Source organism: Pagrus major, chromosome 11 (genome assembly GCF_040436345.1).
Source record: "Pagrus major chromosome 11, Pma_NU_1.0".
NCBI lineage: Eukaryota > Metazoa > Chordata > Actinopteri > Spariformes > Sparidae > Pagrus > Pagrus major.
This window is the reverse complement of record NC_133225.1, coordinates 17,569,226-17,590,663: the sequence shown is the minus strand read 5'-3', so window position 1 is coordinate 17,590,663 and position 21,438 is coordinate 17,569,226. Positions and strand designations below refer to the sequence as shown.

At 39.8% G+C, this 21,438-nt stretch overlaps 2 protein-coding genes across 4 annotated transcripts; one reads left to right on the top strand and one right to left on the bottom strand.

The window, feature by feature from the left end:
* Positions 1 to 5,367: 5,367 nt before the first annotated feature.
* Positions 5,368 to 8,839, bottom strand: aldh7a1 (aldehyde dehydrogenase 7 family, member A1). Of its 2 annotated transcripts, none has more exons than XM_073475920.1 (2): positions 8,752 to 8,839; positions 5,368 to 7,612 (listed from the first exon to the last, which is right to left on the bottom strand). In XM_073475920.1, exon 2 carries the CDS (start codon positions 7,605 to 7,607, stop codon positions 5,979 to 5,981), a length of 1,629 nt encoding a protein of 542 aa, XP_073332021.1. In that variant the 5' UTR covers positions 7,608 to 7,612; positions 8,752 to 8,839; the 3' UTR covers positions 5,368 to 5,978. The 2 variants fall into 2 exon arrangements, with proteins under 2 accessions (XP_073332021.1, XP_073332022.1); XM_073475921.1 differs by lacking the exon at positions 8,752 to 8,839 and adding an exon at positions 8,316 to 8,398.
* An 18-nt stretch (positions 8,840 to 8,857) lies between these two features.
* actl6a (actin-like 6A) lies at positions 8,858 to 21,187 on the top strand. Of its 2 annotated transcripts, none has more exons than XM_073475922.1 (14): positions 8,858 to 9,051; positions 11,230 to 11,306; positions 13,351 to 13,525; positions 16,189 to 16,289; positions 16,646 to 16,743; positions 17,034 to 17,128; positions 17,708 to 17,823; positions 18,301 to 18,390; positions 18,481 to 18,542; positions 18,800 to 18,914; positions 19,103 to 19,183; positions 19,723 to 19,818; positions 19,922 to 20,008; positions 20,497 to 21,187. In XM_073475922.1, exons 1-14 carry the CDS (start codon positions 9,027 to 9,029, stop codon positions 20,575 to 20,577), a joined length of 1,299 nt encoding a protein of 432 aa, XP_073332023.1. In that variant the 5' UTR covers positions 8,858 to 9,026; the 3' UTR covers positions 20,578 to 21,187. The 2 variants fall into 2 exon arrangements, with proteins under 2 accessions (XP_073332023.1, XP_073332024.1); XM_073475923.1 differs by having other exon boundaries at positions 8,865 to 9,051; positions 17,708 to 17,814.
* The last annotated feature ends 251 nt before the right edge of the window (positions 21,188 to 21,438 follow it).

Below are 21,438 nucleotides of genomic sequence, written 5' to 3'. Positions count from 1 at the left end.
ACATTATGAGGATTAGGATTAATATGATCGCAGAAACATATGTTGTTGTTGGTTTGTCATTAATACAGCATGGAAATAAGATATTATCAAATGTAAAACATTAATAAATCCTGAAATTTTCAAAATGCAATACTCATATGTTTCTGGACAATTGAAAATGAGAAACGTACTAGTTTATCAATTCCTCTACACTAGCATATAATTAGAGAAAAATAGTCTTTCCATCCTCACAAAAATCATGACACCTTGACATTTTTATTGTTAAATGCATAGCATGATGGTAAACAATGCAGGTTTTTGGTCATACCTTGCATGATGACAAATGGTTGCTCAAATGTAGATATAAATCATGCAACTAGTCATAAAAAGTCAGTTCATCACTGTAATATGAACTCTTCAGCTCCCTGCCTCTATAGTGAGCATAAAGACAGAATTTATTAACCAGTTGAGAATCAGAGTCAAGGTGTCCAAAAGCACATCCTTGGCCAATCAGGTCCTTTGGCCCATTGCTTGGCAACCAAAAGGAGAGGGAGGGAGCGAATTGACACTGTAAAAATAGCACATCAATAGCCTGGTGTCTGAAAAAAAAAAAGAAAGACATACATGTTGGTGTGGCTATAAATAGCCTCCTGGAGCCTGGAATGGGTGTCGTATACAGTAACTCAACTGTATTGTTGCCTACGAATGTGACATTTTTGCATCAATGCAAATTCAGTGTGCGTTTTGCACATGTAACGGAGCTCAAAGTACAGTATCAGTCAGGAAGATGAATTAAATCATTTGAATGTGAGGGTGGTTTTAGGCGTCTGCTGCAATTCTAAATAAGAATCTACTGTTACAATCGATAATGTACAGGGACATGTTTGCATGCCAGGGGGGATTTAGGGTTTTATGACTTACAAGGATAACTTGGATGATATTTGATCTTTTCATATTATCCCATTATCACATTGTTCAAAGGCATCACAATGGGCTGCGTGCTGCTTCTAGCCTTTACATATTATCTCATCACTACAACAATGGCACATTGTTAAAATAGGTCGTACACATGTGTCTTTTGCATAACGGAAGAGGAGAGCACAACGTGGCCAAATAGATCCATCATGTCCAAGTCAGTTTCACAGGATGGCTCAAAAACGAGCCCAATACATGGGTGATTGAATCAAGTGGAGATAATGGGACGTCAATCTGAAGCAGCTCCTCAATGCCTATTTTTATCTGCATGTTCACATTTTTTTTTCTGCCCACATGTGGCGACGCGGCCCGACGACCTCCATGTTATACTTCCACTGTATCAAAGGCAATTAAAAGGTGCAGCAACAGTAGAACCTTAAAAGGCTTTATCAGGGCCGTCTTATCCACCAGACATCTCCCGGGGAGGCTGGCCGTTGCCAGGGTAACCCTCACAAATGGCAACTGACGTCAAGAAGGTAGGAGAAATACCAGGGAGAGCCAGAGCTGCTATGCATAATGGATTATTGAAAAAAGGGCCCTCTTGAAGAGTGCAAAGTGACTTAAAATATGCGTGCCTCGCTGGGCTCACCACCACTTCTCTCCCCCTCTCTCTCTGATGAGGAAAATAGATGTTGACAGTTTCAGGGTTTTACTTGCTGACTGGAACAGCTTGGGCTTGACTGGCTCAATTTAAATTATCCATCTCCAGTCAAACACTGCTGACGAACTATCTCTTTAAAGGACACATTATGTTCCTTTGCCCCATACTGGATCATTTTAATGCCATTTGTAAATATTGATTATGCTGCTGTGCCTATATGTGAACACAGTGCAGATGTTCAAAAAGAAAACCCTTCTTCTACGGTACTTAAATCAGAATGTATGGCTACCTGCACTGCATCCTACCCAATCAAAACCACGAAAGGGAGATCTGGTACATCAGATATTACTATACCAATAAAGATCCTTTGTTGGTCACAGCTACATTCATGCATTTGTTCTCAGAAGTGATCACTTCATTTCACGTGTAAGTCCAGAGTGTACCTAGCAGCAGTTTGCTCTGTCCCAGTGTCAGGTTCTTGTCTTATCTCAGTGCTGTTGTTGGCCCATGAGAGACAGTCACAGCAGCAGCTTGGTGAAGTGCCCTCATCATTTCTGTGATAATGCCTCTCGTGGTGTGTTCGAGTCACACCCTTGACAGCCAAATGACTCCACCAAATGTGGAGTCAGGTTTTACTGATGGCAAAAGACAAGTACTGTTGCTATCCAAATGAATACAGCAGGGGGACAGAAACATGCATATGCAATGAAGAACTGACATGGTGTCCGTTTTGGGAAGAGGTGATACATATTTAGCTACACTCTATGTAACAATTTGTAGCAATTTACGTGCATTAATCACTTTTTATTGGCCATATGTGAGCAGAGTGCAAGTTAATGTGCTGGGAAAAATGAGACCTTCCCCGTTTCTCTTGGCTGTTTTGTTAGAAGGTGCTATTTCTAAGGTTGATTTTTGAGTCTCATTCCCAACTTGTCAAAAACTGACGCTTTGGGATTGTAGGTCGGGTCGGCTGCCATCCCAAAGCGTCATTATTTGACAAGTTGGGCATGAGACTCAAAAATCTTTTCTTACAAAGAGCACCTTTAAGTTGTAAATGCTTTATTGTCTATATGCTATCACATTAAGTATTCATATCATGTGATTAAAAACTTAAAATTCCTATTTGTCTCAATTAAAAAATAGAGTAAAATAGAACTTTTTTGTGGAATGGTCGTTCACTCATGCACATAAAATCAGTAAAAACATACATGTAACAGAACAAATAATAGGAATAGAGGATAAGTGATAACAATAAAACAATAAAACATAAAAAAAAAAATATCTGTGGCTGCTCTTATAAGTAAGAATTAATTTGTTAAAAATAATATTAAAGGGGCTCCATGGAACAATTTGTAGAATTTCATGTATTAATCACTTTTTTATTGGCCATATGTAAGTGGATTGTAGTTTGACCTGAAAAATAAGAAGATGTTGAATGCTGCTAGACTGTGGATTTCTTTGTGAAGGACTCAGGTCGGATTTTCTGTGACAGTCCAACAGATGTGATTTCCTGCACCTTCTCGAGTGCCTCGCCTCAGTGCCTCTATCTGCTCCGCTTACAGAGAGCAACAGTAGCTAATGTTAGTTTAGAAAATGGAGCCTGCAAACATAATGCAACGCCAGCTTTCAGCATGACACAGAAGTCCCACAGAGCCCGTTTATCATACATGCATTTGAAAATATTGAAAATATGAAAAATATCCCAAAAGACTATTTTGAGACTGAAATTTCATGTCCTAAAAATGCAACATCATAAGTGTCTCCTGTCATACATCTGTATTAAAAGCTGTTTCAAAAAAAGCACCTGTGTCATGTGTAAAATGAACAGAAAAGGAGTCAATGAACACCAGAGTGAGTGGGCCTGAAGTGTGTAGCTTTTGTTTCAGGGAGAAGCTGCAGAGGAAATGTGCAAAGAGAAGAAGTGAGAGCATTTTAAGTCCAGGGGAATCCCAGACACTTCCGTAAATCAGGGGTGCAACTACTAACACAAAGCATGAACTAACATGCTCTGAGTTTCCAAAGAAGTGAATCACACAAGTCGGGTGTTTGGGGGGGAAAAATTAAAGGAAGTGAGGAACAACCCTGATGTGCTAATGCCAAATTTCAAATGGCTCCTGTTACAGCTGCAACGCTTTGATACCAGATGATCATTAATTTATTACCACCAGCCCTCAGTTATTTTGAGTTGACATTTTGGTGCACCACAGGTCCATAACAAGAGATAAGACTTGAAAAACCAAACACTACCCTTGATGCCTGAACTACAGATCGGTTTGATGAGCCCACAACCAGAACACCACAGTCACCAGTGTTTCCTCTGTTAATTCTGCAGTGGTGAAGTAACTGTTAGTGGTGGCTCCACACCCATCTCTCGTTTAATTCAAATTAGGCTTCGAGTGCAGATTTCAGATCTTCTCCTGGTGCTTTGTTAGAATAAAAATATGATTCCAAACTGTGTCAAAGTGCATCTTGTGCTTTACATTTTGCCAAAATCTACAATTTCAGATGCACCCTGCTGGCAGTGATTGTAGTGATTTTGCTGTGAATCACAGATGAATGAATCTAGAGGAAACGCTGGACAATGTGCACACTAACGCGCAGCACAAACTCTAAATTTAGACAAAACAATTAAAGCTTTTCTACCTTTTTCCAGTGCAGAGGAGTAGCAGAGGAAGTGGGTGTTTTCTGCATACGTCCTAAATGGCATGGATTATGAGTCGCTGTTGTTTCGGTTCCTTTCAGCTGCGAGTGTAGATGCTGCTGGGAGGAGCAGTAAATGGAGAGAGAGAAACGGTGCCGGAGTATGAGGTGGAGAGCTGCTGAGTGGGAGGGTGAGCATATGGGGGGCATGGAGGATGGGAGATGGAGTAGTATTTCTATTAAAGGGACAGAGTTGATTTCTTCAATACTGTACTTAAAGACACTACATGATAAGTTATAGTAATTGTGTTATTTGTGGCAAACATGTTGTATTACTGACTTCCAGGATCGGTTCATGGTGATGGTAACATCTAACAAAGTGGGAAGAGCTCTGCTGTTAGGTAGGGTTTGGTAGAAGAATTTCTGATATTGAGGAAGATTCATTGTGCTGGACCATTCCCAGCATGCACTGGGTGGAATTCAAGAAACAGGGTGGATCCAAGATGACATTAACTGCAGGTCTTTTACAAGAAATGCTTAGAAATGCAAAATAAGTAAGTCAGTCTAGAATTTTCCAAACACGCTTTAAAGAGGAATTTAAAAAGTACCTCTCGTTGAAGACATTTTGACATTATAACAATTACGCCTTAGATAAAGTACAGGTGTAAATAATAAAACTAATGATGGCCGAATTCCATTTAGCTGCACACTTACTGTGACACTTCAATAGAACAGATTTGTTTGTTATAAAACATGTGCATTTCCCACTATAACAAACATGTCTGCTGTGAAAAAGCCTACAAGCATGTTTTCCCACCTGTTAATCAAATATTAACCATTATCTAAAACTACAACGTTACACTTGTTTTGGAAGACAAATATGGTTCCTACGATAATGTATAACTCAATCTTTGCACCAGAAACAGTACAAACCTAAGGACTGTGCCTGCCTACCAGACCATCAAGTTGTAGTCACTCTGCACTGGACATTTACTCTTAATGCCAATCATTTTGGAATATTCTTTTCTTCTTCTCCTCAAATACACCAAACACTACATTATACTTAATAATTTTAATAAGGTAATAATAAAAACTCAGAAATATATTTATTTGATTAGTGCTGCTCCTTCTAACATTCTCTTTAATATTTTACAAAGAAAAGTCCAGCCAAGTCCACATGGAGTCTTTTATTATTTGTTGTTTTATTGCCAGGAAATCACAGTGTGTCTCTTACGTGTGCTGGATGCAAAGCACAGTATATTAATGCTGACTTTTAATAGCTATTTCAAAGCCTCTATGAACCTTGAAAAACTTGATGACAAGATTGTCTGTGGTGAAATCCTGATTGTATTACAATGATTTAATCTGCACTGTAATAATGTCCACTCCAGTTTTTCTTCCAAAATAAATTTAAGATTTATTTTCTCATACAGTATAAAGTATCTGGTACAGTTATCTAGCACTCAAACCAACTTTCTAAGTGCTTATAGAAAAGTGCACACCACCCATTTAAAAGAACAGAACTTGACCTTGACCCCTCACACAAAACCATTTTCAAACTGTTAGTTCAAATCCAGGATTAATATCTAATGCAACTACCATAGACATAGATCTGATACAGGACACCGAAACTGATCCAAAATTACACCAGATTTCAAAATTCAAACTGACCTTTCTGAATGCAAAGATAAATGTTAAGCATTTGCTCGGCATAACTCTGCCACTAAACCATTTAGTGTTGTCCTTTTGGGCTCATCGAACGTGAACAAACCACCTGAAGGCTTCACTCGAACTTGATTCCCTGTGCCAGAGGGAGATCCTTGCTGTAGTTTATCGTGCAGGTTGAACGCCTCATGTACTGCTTCCACGAGTCACTGCCGGACTCTCTTCCACCTCCGGTGTGTTTCTCTCCACCAAAGGCTCCTCCGATTTCAGCTCCGCTTGTAGGAATGTTGACATTCACGATGCCGCAGTCGGATCCTTTGGGCCCAAGCCAGCGGAAAACCCGACCCATATCTTTGGTGAATATGCTGCTGGAGAGGCCCTGCTGGACCTCGTTGTTCCAAGTGAATGCCTCCTCTTCTGTCTTGAACTTGAGCACGTACAGTATAGGGACGAAGGTTTCGGTATGGACAATGGGAGCGTCGTGAGCCAGCCCTGTGATGATGGTGGGCTCCACGTAGTTTCCAGGACGGTCCATCACCTTTCCTCCGCAGATCACAGTGCCACCCTGCTGCTTGGCCTGCTCAATAGCTGCCAGATACTGATCCACAGCTTGTTTGGTGTGCAGAGGCCCATACAAGGTGCTGGGATCCCAGGGGTCCCCGATGCGGACTTGTTTGTAGGCCTTGGCTATCCTCTCGACAACTGCGTCGTGAAGGCTCTCGTGCAACATCAGCCGTCTGGTTGTGGTGCAGCGTTGGCCAGCGGTTCCCACAGATGCAAAGACAGCAGAGGGCACCACCAGATTGAGGTCAGCATCCTCAAATACAATGATTGCATTGTTTCCACCCAGCTCCAACAGCTTACGGCCGAACCTTTCCTGCACCATCATGGCCACCATCTTGCCGACGTGGGTGCTGCCAGTGAAGGACACCAGATCCACACGCTCATCCTTCGCCATGGCTGTGCCGATATCAGCGCCTCCGCAGGTCATGGAGCAGATAGCACCAGGCAAGTTGTTCTGCTCTAGCACCTCAGCCACAATCCTGGTAACTGCAACACTTGTGAGAGGTGTGGTTGGAGCTCCTTTCCAGAGGCAGACGTTGCCGCAGGTCAGAGCGATGGCGTTGTTCCAGCCGTAGACAGCCACAGGGAAGTTAAAGGCAGTGATGATGCCGACAAGACCAACTGGGTTCCACTGCTCAATCAGAGCGTGGCCTGGTCTTTCTGAAGGCAGGATGGGCCCTCCAATCATTCTGGACAGACCGACAGCATAATCACAGACATCAACGTACTCCTGAACTTCTCCAACTCCCTCAACGTAGATCTTGCCCATTTCTAGAGACACCAGACTCCCAAGGACTTTGATCTTCTTCCTAAGCGCATCTCCAATCTGCCTCACAATCTCCCCTCTTTTGGGAGCTGGAATATCTGCCCACATCTTCCAAGCTTCCCTCGTCTTCTGGACAGTTTCCTCATACTCTGCCAGAGTTGCCTGGGTCACCCTGGCAATCGGCTCATTGTTGGCGGGGCAGTAAGATGTGATGACTTCCCCACTGCCTCCCCAGCTCCCATTGTAAACACCAGGGTTGTCCTCTGACAGGCCCAGCTCTTTCAGCCAGGAGTATTTGGGCTGGTTGATGAGGAGACCTGACATGGCGGCTGACTGCTGGCAGCGGACAGATGGTAGTTTATTTCTCAAGAGGAGCCGGCTGTGCTGGGCAAGGGTCAGAGTCAGGCAGCGCTGCATGGATGCTGGAAGCAAACCAAGTCAAAATTAATTTTACTTGTTAAAATATGTTTGAGGAACATTTGTTGACAGAACTATCTCACCACAAGGTTAATATGAGCTTGTTCTGTCTTGGGCTGCAGATTTTTATCTAGGGAATAACTGTTTATTTGATATAATTGCAGAAAATGGTAAAAAATGCTTATCACAATCTCCTTGGCCTCTCTTGGAAGAGAGGTGAAATGTCTTCAAGAAGCTGAAACAAGTCCAGTTGCCTACAATACAGCACTTAAAATCAGCTGTGTTGTATTCCAGTGCAGGATACAGTGAACTTGAGCTACAGGGAATGTGAGCAAACAGTGTCAACAGGTGTTGACCAGGGGAAGCTGGTATAAAAATAGGAGCCGTTTGTCATAAAAAAAATCCATTCTCTATGAATGCATAACGTAAATACAGTGCAAGACATTTTACTCTAAGATGAAATGAAGTTGAATACTCAATTAATTGATTGACACAAGATTCATCAGAAACAAGTTTGCTAATCTATTAATTGCTTATCATTTTATTTAGGGCTCCCTATTGCTTATTTTCTGATATTTAATAGACCATGTGCAAAAATGCCTTATATTCTGGTATTAACTCAGTATAAAAAGAAAACTGCAGAAAGAAAGTCAAATGAAGTCGAACCAACAAGTTAAACAATAACATGTGACACTGTTAATAACTCACTGGTTGCAACAGTTGTTACGTGGGTTATATAACCATAACCAAAAAGTTAGTCAAGCATGTCCACCCTCTGCGCCTGCGCCAATAATCCAACTTTGGACACCCACGAGGCTGTGGAAAACTGAACTAATTTATGACACGGAAATAGACAACGAGAATGCCGCCGAATGTAGAACAAAAGGATAGTTACAAGTTTGCATTTTGAAATGATAAATTCTGCATGTCCGCATGTCACTGTTGCTACTTTTGCAGCTGACGTGACATGGACGCCGAGATCAGCGTCAATCTTGTTGTGTCTAAACGACCGTGACTCAAGGTCCTGCACCTAACACTCAAAAACACGACCCTGGTGTTATAAAGCTTGCACGTACAGTGTCGCAATGTCAGTTTTTAACGATTAAAAGTAAGTTTATGCTACTTATAGTCAGTTTTCACTCACGTTGATGTCAGGTTCAGTGGGCCACGTCCACTCCAGAGCATGGAAGAAGTGCTTGCGGTCCCTTGATATTTCCGTCACACACAAGAAGAAGAAGAAGCGGAAGTACCGATGCTGTGCTGCATTCTGATTGGTCAATGTCGCTACGCAGACTGGCGCCTGCTTTGTTAGATGGATCCATGCTAACACATTTCCTTTGTTGTGATTAACCGTTTAGCGGTTGTGATTCTGCTGTAATAACTTATATCAGGAAAGTTGCTGTTGAGATAACTTAGACGATGAGTGGCGGAGTGTATGGAGGCGGTGAGTGGGATTTTATGACTATAATATCAAAACTGCTGTCCACGTTTTCCCGTGCTGTAGCTTTAGCCAGCTTTAGAGTTAGCTAGCTATGCTAGCTGTGCTAACGTTTAACTAGCTCCTTGGTAGATGAATGCTGCATTCTTGCTAGCATTTTTAATCGGCACGAATTTAAGAATATATAAACTTGTTAACTCTTTAAGTGCGGCGTTTAGCGGCTTTAGTTTGTTTCCGTACACAACAATCATGTAAATAAAGCCCGGTACCGCGTAGCTAGCGAGCAAGGAAATGAATGAAAGGGGGCTTGCCGAGCTCATGAACACATCCCGTCTGTTTGTGTAACTTTAACGTTAAATATATCTTTCTCAGAATAGTGACTGAGCTCACAGGGTACCTTAAATATAAAATGAGGTTAGGCTGCTAAGTTGTTGCCCCTCTGTTGACATTATATCCAAGAGAGAACTTTACATCTATAACCGACATAACTTCTTTAATAAGTGGATCTGGATTAATCGTCGTTAAGAATTTAACTGATTAACAATGTATTAATTGACAATAAGAGATGGCCACAAATACATCAAAGAGTATCTTACAATAACAGATTACAGATGCATGTTTTTGTTATCCAAATATAATACAAAATCCTGGTGTGAGAAAAGGTATTTAATTAAAATACAAGAAAACAAAAAGACATTTGACACAAATTATTATCACATTGTAGCCATTTAGTTGCTTCAGTATTGGAATACAATAACAAACAAAAACATAACAACAATATACTTTATATTTTATGTTTGATCATGACATTGTAACATTAATTTTTGTTAACAGTTCTGACAAAAATCCAGTAGGAAAAGCATGTGTAGTGAGTTGATGAGAAGTTAATTTTGATATGCATTTTATTTTAAGATGTATATTGCACAAAGAGCATGACAGTTTAAGTCAGGAATAAATAAATGTGTAGGTAGCTTTGTGATCTGCACCAGTACTGAGCAGCATATTGGTAGTTCTACTAGGGGTAAAAATTTAGCATATTCAGCATGTTCTGATTATCGATATCAGTATTTTTTTCTGTCAGACTGCAGATAAAATAAACTAATTCAAAAATGTCCTACTTTGGCTCTGATGCAACAACCTCTCACACAATGTCTTGTCCACAACAATATCTGATTGGTAACATATCACAAATAATAGCCTATAAACATTGAATAATCTGAATCTGCAAAGTAACTAGTAACAGACCTAATTTCTACAGGAATCATTTAAGTCACAACTTTCTGTGTCTAATCTACTTTTACTAATTACATTAGATTACATTTAGGGCATTTAGCAGACGCTTTTGTCCAAAGCGACTTACAGTAATTCATACATACATTCATACACTGATGGCGGTGGCTGCCATGCAAGGTGCCGACCAGCACATCAGGAGTTGTTTGGGATTCAGTATCTTGCCCAAGGACACTTTGACATGCAGACCAGGGGAATCGAACCAACGATCCAACCAACCTTGCGATAACAAGACGCTAGCTCTACCCCCTCTACCGCCAGGGGTTTATTCAGCTCTACAAGTTATCCTTTTTTTTTTTTTTTGCTAAGTTTTAATTGGTGAAGCATTGAACAAGTACAAATTGTGTAAAACATATGTAACTTATTCTATACCTAGCTCGTCATTTATGGTAAGCAGTGTACTCTCAGGAAAGATTTGAAAAAAAGTAACGACACATGGTTTTAAGAACGATACTGAAAAACTACCAGAACAGCAATCTCAAGCTGACATTAGCAGATAAAGTGGCAGAGAGGGGATTTTTAAAGTGTGTAAACAGCTGATGCGTTCAGTTTTCATCTTGTGTGGTGGTGTATGGTGTGGGTATGGTTTTAAGGAACTACTCTTTATGTACTCAATTCAGTGAAAAGATATATTGCACAAAGTAAAATGCCTTTTGTCATTTGAGAGACCTGAGTCCGAGTCTTTGTGGAGGATTTAAACCGCACTGACATTCCTCTGAGGTGGATCATATTTTCACATAAAAGCATGTAAAAGCAAACACAAATATAACTGAAAGTGGCTGATATCAGTAGTTTGTTCATATAGTGTATCATTGAATCCCTAGCTGTAGTTGTTGTGTAAGGTGTTCTTGAATTTACATTTTAAATTCACAGCCCTTTTTCTCATTTCTGCAGATGAGGTGGGAGCTCTGGTGTTCGACATTGGCTCATACTCTGTGAGGGCTGGCTACGCAGGAGAAGACTGTCCCAAGGTAAGTGGATCACTCATGACCTGATTAACTATCTGTCTTTTCTTCCTCTGTCATCTTCATCTTCCCTCTGAGGGTACGTCAATGTCATGAAATGAGGGCTGTCACCCTGGAGACTGAAGCATTAATTGACTTCAGATCGTTCTGGAGTACTCACTTGGTTTGATTTATCTGTGCTTCAGGTGGGGATCTTGGTTTTGTAAATATTAGTTTGTTAAGAGAAGTGTCAGGGATGGCCACTGATTAGCCATACTCTCATGAAAGGTACTGTGAAGCAATTTACATGTATTGATTGCTTTTTATTGCAAATGTTTACAAGAATTGTAACTTGAAAAATTAGACCTTTCTTGCCCTGACTTTCTCGGTTGCTTATAACAGCTGGACTGATTTCCAAGGTGACGTTAAAGAACCCTCCCGAGTGCTTCAGCTTCCCTGCAGCGCTAACAGTGTGCAACACTAGTTAACGTTAGCTTAGAAATAGATTCTGCTCACGTCGACAAACGACCAGCAGTAGGGTTAGTCATAATCTATCAACATGATGCCAAGTCAATCACGTTCACTCTTTTGTATGTCATGTTATTGTTTTGGCTTATGGCACAATGCAAGCTTGAGCAACAGGATGCTTATGGCAGTTCATTTAACATACGAAGGTGTCGTTAATAACATTGATTTTCTGAAATTTCCACATAGTGCCTTTAATCAGTGTAACAGTGGTCTCATAGAAATGCCAGTGTTGTTTGCCCTGTTCACCACCTGTAGTGAAAATCCATTCTCTTTTACAATTTGTGCCATGTAATGTAAAATCTTTTGAAAATAAAATGTCACCCATTGTGCATCAATGTGTAGTTAAACTTTATGAAAATCAATTACCTGGATAGTTGCTAATTCAGATCTGATTGTTATATCATATGTTCCTCTCTGATTTGATCGCTTCTGAATTTTTAAAACTGCTTCAGTACTTTTTTTTTTTTCAGTATCGATACACCAGTACCAGCTGCATATTTTTGCTCTGCTCTCCGACAGCAAGTTGACACATGCATGTTGCACTACCTACATAGCTTCACCTCCTCCAGAAGTGAATTAATTTAGATGCTTTTGTTCTTAACACAAAAGCCTTGTTATGAGCCTAAAATGCTCTCAATGTTGTGTTTTCTCTGTGGTATTGAACATGGTTTCAAATATTGTTAGAATGATTTAGAAACAAACGCACTAGTCACAGTAGGATCAGAATCAGAATCAGAATTCCTTTATTTGTCCCGCAAATGGGGAAATTCCTTAGTCACAGCAGCCAAAGGACAGTATCACACTTAAACAATAATAAAAAGTAAAAAATAAACTAAATATAATAAGAGATAAGAAATAGAATTACCTCGTACATACATAGTATTTACAATATGAACTTGGTATTTACAATATGACATAGTATTTATAATATGAACAGTTTGGTATTGTTATTTACAAACAATAAATAATAAATATGGGTATTAAAAATTGTCCAATTAGTGCAAACCAGAAAGTGTGTGGATAATGATGATGAATAATAATGATCACTGAATCCCATTTAGTGACATCAGTTTCAGAGTCCAGCTATTGTGCATGCACGCTCACTGTCACACTGTCATGACTTACTGGGACACTTGAATTAAACATTGATGTTATGTGTAACACCTATTTCTTTTCCTACTATGGCAAGTCAAAATACTGATGGGAACAAAACGCCAGTTGGACAACTTCAGTTTTTCTGTGCAGACATTGTTTATGCAAGATGAATTAGTCAGTGTGAGCCAAATCATTACACAATGAGATCAGGTACTTTTGAGTATTTCAAAACAATTGTAATCTTTGTCTTTTTAAGACAGACGAGCATTACCTCACCTTCACAGTTTCACAAAAATGGAAGTTTTGTAATTCATTGTTTGGGGTGCGGTTGATCTTCAGATAACAGTTTTATTGAATTTGTTTCATTCTTATCAGATATTATTAAAATTATTATTATTGTCAGAGGTTGTGAGAATATCTTCTTGACCTGTTTTTTGTTTTGTCTAAGGCGGACTTCCCTACGGTGATCGGCGTGACCCTTGACCGAGAGGATGGCAGCACGCCCATGGAGACAGATGGTGACAAGGGCAAGCAGAGTGGTACCACCTACTATATTGATACCAACCAGCTGAGGGTACCCAGGGAGAACATGGAGGTCATGTCTCCGCTCAAGAATGGCATGAGTGAGTGTTAACTCGTGACGTATGACTTATTAATTTTTTCTTTTTCATGGAAATAAAATAAGAATTCTGATTTTTAACAGCCACCTCTTGCTTGTGGACATGTATATCACTTACAACCCACACGAATACATATGTGTTGTGTGTTTGTATATGTGTTATATGTGTTTTTCTGTCGTTGTCTGTGACGTAAATTCACTAATGAATATTTATATTCCTGTCTGCTTGATCCATATCCATAATTAGGCCGTTTTGGTCTGACGACCGACTTTGTAGACGAACTCGTCACAACGCTGACTGACGTATAGATGACTGCTGTTCATCATGAATATTAATGAGATTATTTGAAGACCGTCTAGCGGCCTTTTGATGGAAGGCCCGTCTTTGGTATAGCGCCACCTCTGCCTGACGTATTTTCCCATCCTGATTGGTTCTTGTCAAATTGTGGTCGTGTTGAACATCCAAAGCCAGATGTGGGTTGCATTTCCAGAGCTGTCCTTGGTGCTGATGTAGAGTTGAACTCAAAATAAATCACTGTTTGATTTTGGATTATTTTCCAAAGCTTTGTCCTGAAGCTCAGTTTCAGTCTCAGATTTCCTGATTTTTTTTTACCCCATTATCTGTTAATGTTGCCGTGCTTTTCTCACATCTGTTCAGTGTTATTTAGCTGAAACTATATTGTTTCTCAGTTTGACAACTTTCATCCAAAACAGTGTTGAAGCTGATGATTATTATAACTATTAACTAATCTTTTCCTTGTTCTTTTGATTGATCAATTTTTTGTTAAGTTTATAAAAAGTCAAAGAAAATATATTATAATCATAATCATTGTAATTTCCCAGAGCCCACAGTGAGGTTATCAAATAACTTAACTTAATAATAACTTAATTAATAACTTAATAATTGATGACAATGAATTTCTTTTGATTGATATTATATTGACCAATTAGGTTAGTCATCAGTCTAAGACATTTAAAGCCAAGCTGAAAATGTACATACACATCTACAGGTGGGTCTGATTTCTGTCTGGAGAATCAGCAACAGCAGATATGAAAGGAGCGCTCTGGTGCACTGACCTAGCTGATGATGCTCATCAGAATGTGGTCCAGTGGAGTTTGGTTGTGAGGCTATTTAGGGACAAGTGTGACACCAATCTTAATTGCAGCAGAACAGCACCGTGAGACCACAGGCTCCCTCAGAGGGCTGACCTGGAACATTGGCGCATGGCGCTCAAATTATTATCCAAAAAAGCTCATCATTGCTCTATTTTCTCCACCACCTGACCCAGCAGTGATGATGATGATGAAAGATACATGTTTTTTGTGACGTTGATTTTTATGTAGGCCTGTAGCCAAGAATAAAGTACAGACATACACTGAGAACACTGGTGCTATGTGCTCAAGATATGTCTTTGTGTACAGGACTTACAGTCGTGGTCACAAGTTTACATTCACTTGTAAAGAACATGTATATCATGGCAGTCTTCAGTTCCAGTGATTTCAACCCCACAGCATAATACTACCACCACCAAGCTTGACAGTAGGTCTGGTGTTGTTGGGGTGAAAGGCCTCACCTTCTCGACTCCAAACATACTGCTCATCGTGACTAAACAACTTCATTTTGGTTTCATCCGACCGCAGAACGTTCCTCCAGAAGGTTTTTCCTAAAGTTTTTCAAACTTCAGTCGAGCTTTAAGGTGCCGCGTCTGGAGCAAGGGCTTCTTTCTTGCACGGCAGCCTCTCAGCTCACGGCAATGCAAAACACACTTGACCATGGGCACTGACACCTGTCTTCCAGCAGCTTCTAATTCATTGCAGACTTGCCTTTGGTGCTTTTTGGTTGACTCTTGACCATCCTGACCAATTTTCTCTCAGCAGCAGGTGATAGTTTGTGTTTTCTTCCTGATTGTGGCAGTGACATAACTGTGCCATGCATTTTATACTCACAAACAGTTGTTTGTACAGTTGATCTTGGGACCTGTAACTGCTTTGAAATGGCTCCATGGGACTTTCCTGACAAATCAATAATGTGCTCTTTCAGATCAATGCTGAGCTCTGTAGTGTTTGTGGCTGAGTCTAATGGGTGTATCAAACAAGCCCTATTAAAATGGGTCCAGTCACCAGCTGTTATTAATCGTAATCACTCAGAATTTGATTGACACAACTTTTTTTAAATCAAAATTGATTGTTTAAGTTGCTGTATGTATATTTTTGAAACGGCAGATTCTGTCACATTTTCAGAAGACCTTTAATAAATTAATTATAGACCCAAACTTCATGAATGTTTTTTTTCTGACAAAGTAGTACATTTTCCACTCATTACATCACAGAAAAATGAGAGCTGAAGAAATCACTGGGACTGAAGACTGCCATGATATACATATGCTTTACAAGTGCATGTAAATGTTTGACCACAACTGTAGATGTTTGTTTATGAAATATTTGGATTGTTCTCTGTATAAAACACATATTTAATATAAGTTCCCACCAATAACTGCACACCATTTCCTAAAACTAAACAAGGAATTTAAACTACTTTGTTTCTTCTTTGTTCTCACCTGTACAATAGCCAAAAATATTAAATGATCAGTAATTTGAAAGTGATTTGACTTTTAACAAGCTCTGTCCTTGTTAATGTCCTTGTTTTCTTTTATTCGATGTTTACAGTTGAGGACTGGGACAGTTTCCAGGCCATTTTGGATCACACCTACAAGATGCATTTCAAGTCTGAACCCAGCCTGCATCCAGTGCTCATGTCAGAGGCATCGGTGAGTTCGCATTTTTACAAGTTGGAATCTGAACAACACAGGCTGGGATACTTGATCTGTGAATGTCTTCATGTATTCTGAATTTATCATCCAACAGCAAAATGCTGGCACTTTCCAGTCCTCTAAAAAATGTTTTAAAAGTCTTTTTATTTCTTAAAATATAAACTTGTTAGTTGTATCTCATAGTAAGTAGCTGTAGACGGAGACACGTTGGAGATGCTGTTTTGTTTTGTTGTGAGGCAAGGAGAGTTTGTTTCCTGTGCCAGTCCTCATCACCTCTTGAGGGAACTTAGTAGTTTGTGTTCTGCTGACTATAATCAGTAGTAAACATCCTGTTTTCTGTTTTGTGTCTGCAGTGGAACACGCGAGCGAAACGGGAGAAACTAACGGAGCTGATGTTTGAACATTACAACATTCCCGCCTTCTTCCTCTGCAAATCTGCTGTGCTATCTGCGTATCCTTTACTGTTTACCTTCATCCAGAAAAAGTGCTGCAACAAACAATTATTTTCATTATCATTATCTTAATATTAATCGGCTGATTGATTCCACAATTAATCGTTTAGGCTAGAAAATTGTGAAAAAGGCTCATCACAATTTCCCTGAGCCCAAAGTGACATCTTTAAATTGCTGCTGTTGTCCAACCAAGAGTTCAAATTCCAAATCTCCGTCAAATCTCCCCTGTGCGTAAAGTATCTGTCGTATGTTGAACTGCATCACATTTCCTTTACTCTGAGTACCTCAGCTTTGCCAATGGGCGGTCCACAGGCTTGGTCCTGGACAGCGGCGCCACACACACCACAGCCATTCCAGTGCATGATGGCTATGTCCTGCAGCAAGGTGAGCATTTGTCCGAAATCATCAGGAGGTGACTATCTATCTGCAGATTTGACTCTGCCTAGTGAGGAAATTCAACACCTCAGAGGATTCATGTAAATTTTATAGTCCTAAATCCTCCATTGATGAATGTGTTTATCCTCTTTGATTTTGTGGTGCCATCTGCTGGTAGGAGCTTGCATCTCCGCCTCATCAATTAAGCCAGCTGTTTCTACAAATGTTCAGTTATTACAAGCTTCTGCTACTATAATGAACTATTGTTGGACAAGAGTGATTTTCATTTAGCCATCAGGTTTGTTAGTCCCTCTCTGTAAATGGTACCTGATTTAAATCACTTCTCAGAATGAAACTAATGTTGTAGAACAGTATTATAATGCTCACACATACAAAGCTATTTGGTGGTGAGTGAATCAGCGGATTGCTGATCTGAAGAACTTGTAGTCAATAAGGGCACAGTAAGGTCATAGTGATGTATCAAGTTGAGCAAGTTTAAACAGAGCGTGTAGTTGCTGTGTTATATGCAAACATGGTTGAGATTTACTGCACTCCTTTGACTCATTTGTCATGTGATCTCTCTTACAGGAATCGTCAAATCTCCCCTGGCTGGAGACTTCATGAGCATGCAGTGTAGGGAGCTTTTTCAGGAATTGAGTTGTGAAATAATTCCCCCGTACATGATTGCATCAAAGGTGAGGAAGGTGAAGATCTTGTCTTACAAATACACCTTTTTTACTAATGCAGTTTGCACAGAAGTTGTGTTTTGAGTGTTAAAAATACCCATGCAGTGATTTAGAAATGCTTTGCTCTGTTAACACTGTTTTTACTGATCTGTCTTTTTCCTGTCAATTTGATTAATGGGCTGTTGATGGATGGGTGGATGGATGGATAAATAAATGAATGCATATTAACATCCATTTTTTTAAACAGGATGATGACAATGTTAGCTGTGTTAGCGCTTTGGTTCGCATATGTAAAACAGAATAGACCGCTTGATAATGACCAGCCTGAAGCAGACAGGTCCAAATATGACCTGAATATGTACAAATATGACCAGGAGGATCCAACTTAACTCTTTACTGTGGGGCTGTATTTATTGCGTGCTTACACCTGTATTGGTACTGGCTGTCATCTATTTCCATACCAGACAGCATTGACTACTGTGTTTGTCTTTACAGGATTCAGTGCGAGAGGGATCCCCAGCCAGCTGGAAGAAAAAGGAAAAACTACCTCAAGTCACCCGCTCATGGCACAACTACATGTGTAATGTAAGCAGCAAACTCTTAACTCCTGGTATGATTTGGTTGATATATATTATGTTTTATTGAATGTGGACTAACCTGTTTTTCTGTTGACAGTGTGTGATCCAGGACTTCCAGGCATCTGTGCTGCAGGTGTCAGACTCGCCATATGATGAACAGTAAGAGCATTATTAGCAGTATACTATGAATCTGTCCATTATGTAGAGACATGCCTCACTCCAGTTCAACAGATGCCCACTATCTTGCCTCTGTATGCACCAGGAATACAGTAGTATAATGCATACATGGTTTATTTTGCAATAATTACCAGCTTGATGTACATTATGTTTTACTTATTTACCTCAACATCAACTGAAAAGTAAAAATGTCCTCCCTAAATAACAAACTAACAGATAACCCCCTTCACTTTCATCAGGGTCGCTGCACAAATGCCCACTGTGCACTACGAGCTGCCCAATGGCTTCAACTGTGACTTCGGTGCTGAGAGGCTGAAGATCCCAGAGGGGCTATTTGACCCCTCGAACGCCAAGGTGTGTGCACTCACACTCAGAATGCTTTGTTAGTTTAATTACGGAGGTAACGGGGAAGCAAAAATAGCAAAACATACTCCACTGAGTATTGCCCTAAATAAGGAAAGCTCTGTAATAAAAACTTTCCCAATGTGTTCCTTAATATGTCTTACAAGTTTATTATTTTTTGTCTGTTGTGATCACTTCAGGGCCTGTCTGGAAACACCATGTTAGGAGTTGGCCATGTGGTGACGACCAGCGTGGGAATGTGTGACATCGACATCCGGCCGGTGATTATCCAGTATTTTTAAACAATTTGAATATTATTCAAATTACTGAATAAAGTAAAGATGTCTTGCTCAAACTCTTCGTTGAAAATACATTTTTCAAGGAATGTGGATGAATCCTGAAAGGGGAATTTTAGGCCAACATGCAGCTTCAATTGAAATGCTGCTTAAAACACTTAAACACTAATCAGCACTACCTTGCATTTTCATGTATTCGTTCTGTCTTGATATTCAGCCAATAGTAGCTGAATGTAAACACATACATATAAATATTATCTGAACTAGACGTAGATGAAGCAAGTTGAGGCAGATAGGGATAACCAAAAAAAATGTACATTACAATTTGTGAGTAATAACACTTGAAAGTCAACTGTCTGATATCCAACAATGTGAGGTTATCAGAGAATTTGTTCAGCATCTGATAAGAAGCAGTGCGTTGCTAAGGGTGCCTGCTTGTCGCACTTAAGTTTTTGCTGCTGAATCTTCAGTGTTGTTAAAACCAGAAACTCTGAGTTACTGACCTTTTTTGACTTGTGTCTCAGGGTCTGTACGGCAGTGTGGTGGTGACTGGAGGAAACACACTCATTCAGGGCTTCACAGACCGACTGAACAGAGAACTCTCCCAGAAAACCCCTCCGGTAAGTTAATGCCGCTACTTCCTCACATATTTACATTAACATTATTTTTACACAACACTCCTATTTCCCACCAGAGTTTGACATGTGTGTCTGTGCTTTGCAGAGCATGAGGCTGAAGCTGATAGCCAACAACACTACAGTGGAGCGTCGGTTCAGTGCCTGGATAGGAGGCTCCATCCTCGCTTCACTTGTAAGGACACAAAGCGGTTCAAACTTTGATTGAAGAATATATCAAGATTTGTTTTTATGGCAGTCTCTCATGGGATGGGAGACTGCTGATGGGATTTAAAGCAACAACTCCAGACTGGTGACTTGACTCTTGGACCATCAGGTTACCCCTGGTTGATGTTTTTGAGAACAGGAAATAGGGTTCTGCACAGGAGTCCCATGGCATTCATACCCATAGATTTAAAGGAGAATTTTGTATTTTATCTCTGTGGTCATATTACATGGATGAATTCTTCTTTCGTTTTTAGAAGGGCAACATTTTTGGAGTGTGCACGTTATTTATTTTTAAACTTTAAAACCCATTATTAGCTGTAATTTGATAAAAGTGGTGGCAAAATGAGTGAGAACTGTTTAACATTTTGCTCGACAGCTTTGTCTTTAGTTATGTGTGTGTTCCTGCCTATCATGTTCTTGTGCAAATGTAACCAAACTAAATGTTTTGTCTGCCAGGGAACCTTCCAGCAGATGTGGATCTCCAAGCAAGAGTATGAAGAGGGAGGAAAGCAGTGTGTGGACAGGAAGTGCCCTTGAATTTTACATCTGGCCAAAATCACCCTCCTCGTCACTGTCTTCGCCACAAGCTCAACATCGTGAGTCGTTCACCTCTGACCCTGGACTCAGGAACACCTGCGGATGATCACTTCTTTTGTATTTGTTTTAAAAAAAAAAATTGTTTGTCCATATACTGCCAGTCTAGGATTTATTGTGAAAATCAGAAAAACATCTACAAAGTAAACTGTGTCGCTATGATGAACTGAGGTTTAAGTTCCTTTGTTTATATCATAACTGTTGCCTTATCTTTAGGATTGTTGGGGATTTATTGAAACATTACATCCACAAAAGAAATCTGACAAAACCTGATCTTGCTACCTGTTATCCATGCCTTTTATTCTGACATGGTCCAAGGTTAGTTTATTATCACACTGGATAAAAACCAAGTCCAAGGTTTCTGCAGAAAACTGACTAGTTCAAATTTAGGTGATTTGTATTTGGAGGAATGACCTCACAGTTTGGGGTCAATGTCTTTTGTTCATAAGCCTTTCTGTTTTGTGTAGTAAGTAAGCTCATCAAAGGCTGGTCAGATCTTGCCTGTGCTTATTGCTGTGAGTGTCAACTCAAATAAACCTGTATTTAATTTTCACTTTGTCATTGGCTACATTTGGTCTTTTAAAAATAAAGTCCTCTTTTCTTAAATTATTTCTTTAAATGAGTTTGAGATAAAACCTACTTTCACATACACAAGGTTATTTTAATTCTGAGGGTTTTTGGAATTAACAGCTTGTTATGTCTACCGACATGGTGTCTTGACCAAGAACGAAGCAGGTTTATATTTAAGTAACAGTATCAAGTAACTGTATAGTGCATAAACACATTCTTAAGTTCTCCAGAGTC

Bases quoted from the DNA above. Each gene is read 5' to 3' on its own strand.
- aldh7a1 (XM_073475920.1), bottom strand. From the start codon at position 7,607: ATGCAGCGCTGCCTGACTCTGACCCTTGCCCAGCACAGCCGGCTCCTC.
- actl6a (XM_073475922.1), top strand. From the start codon at position 9,027: ATGAGTGGCGGAGTGTATGGAGGCG. The intron at 9,052-11,229 runs GTGAGTGGGATT...TCATTTCTGCAG, and splicing joins TGGCGGAGTGTATGGAGGCG to ATGAGGTGGGAGCTCTGGTG. The intron at 18,391-18,480 runs GTAAGCAGCAAA...TTCTGTTGACAG, and splicing joins GGCACAACTACATGTGTAAT to TGTGTGATCCAGGACTTCCA.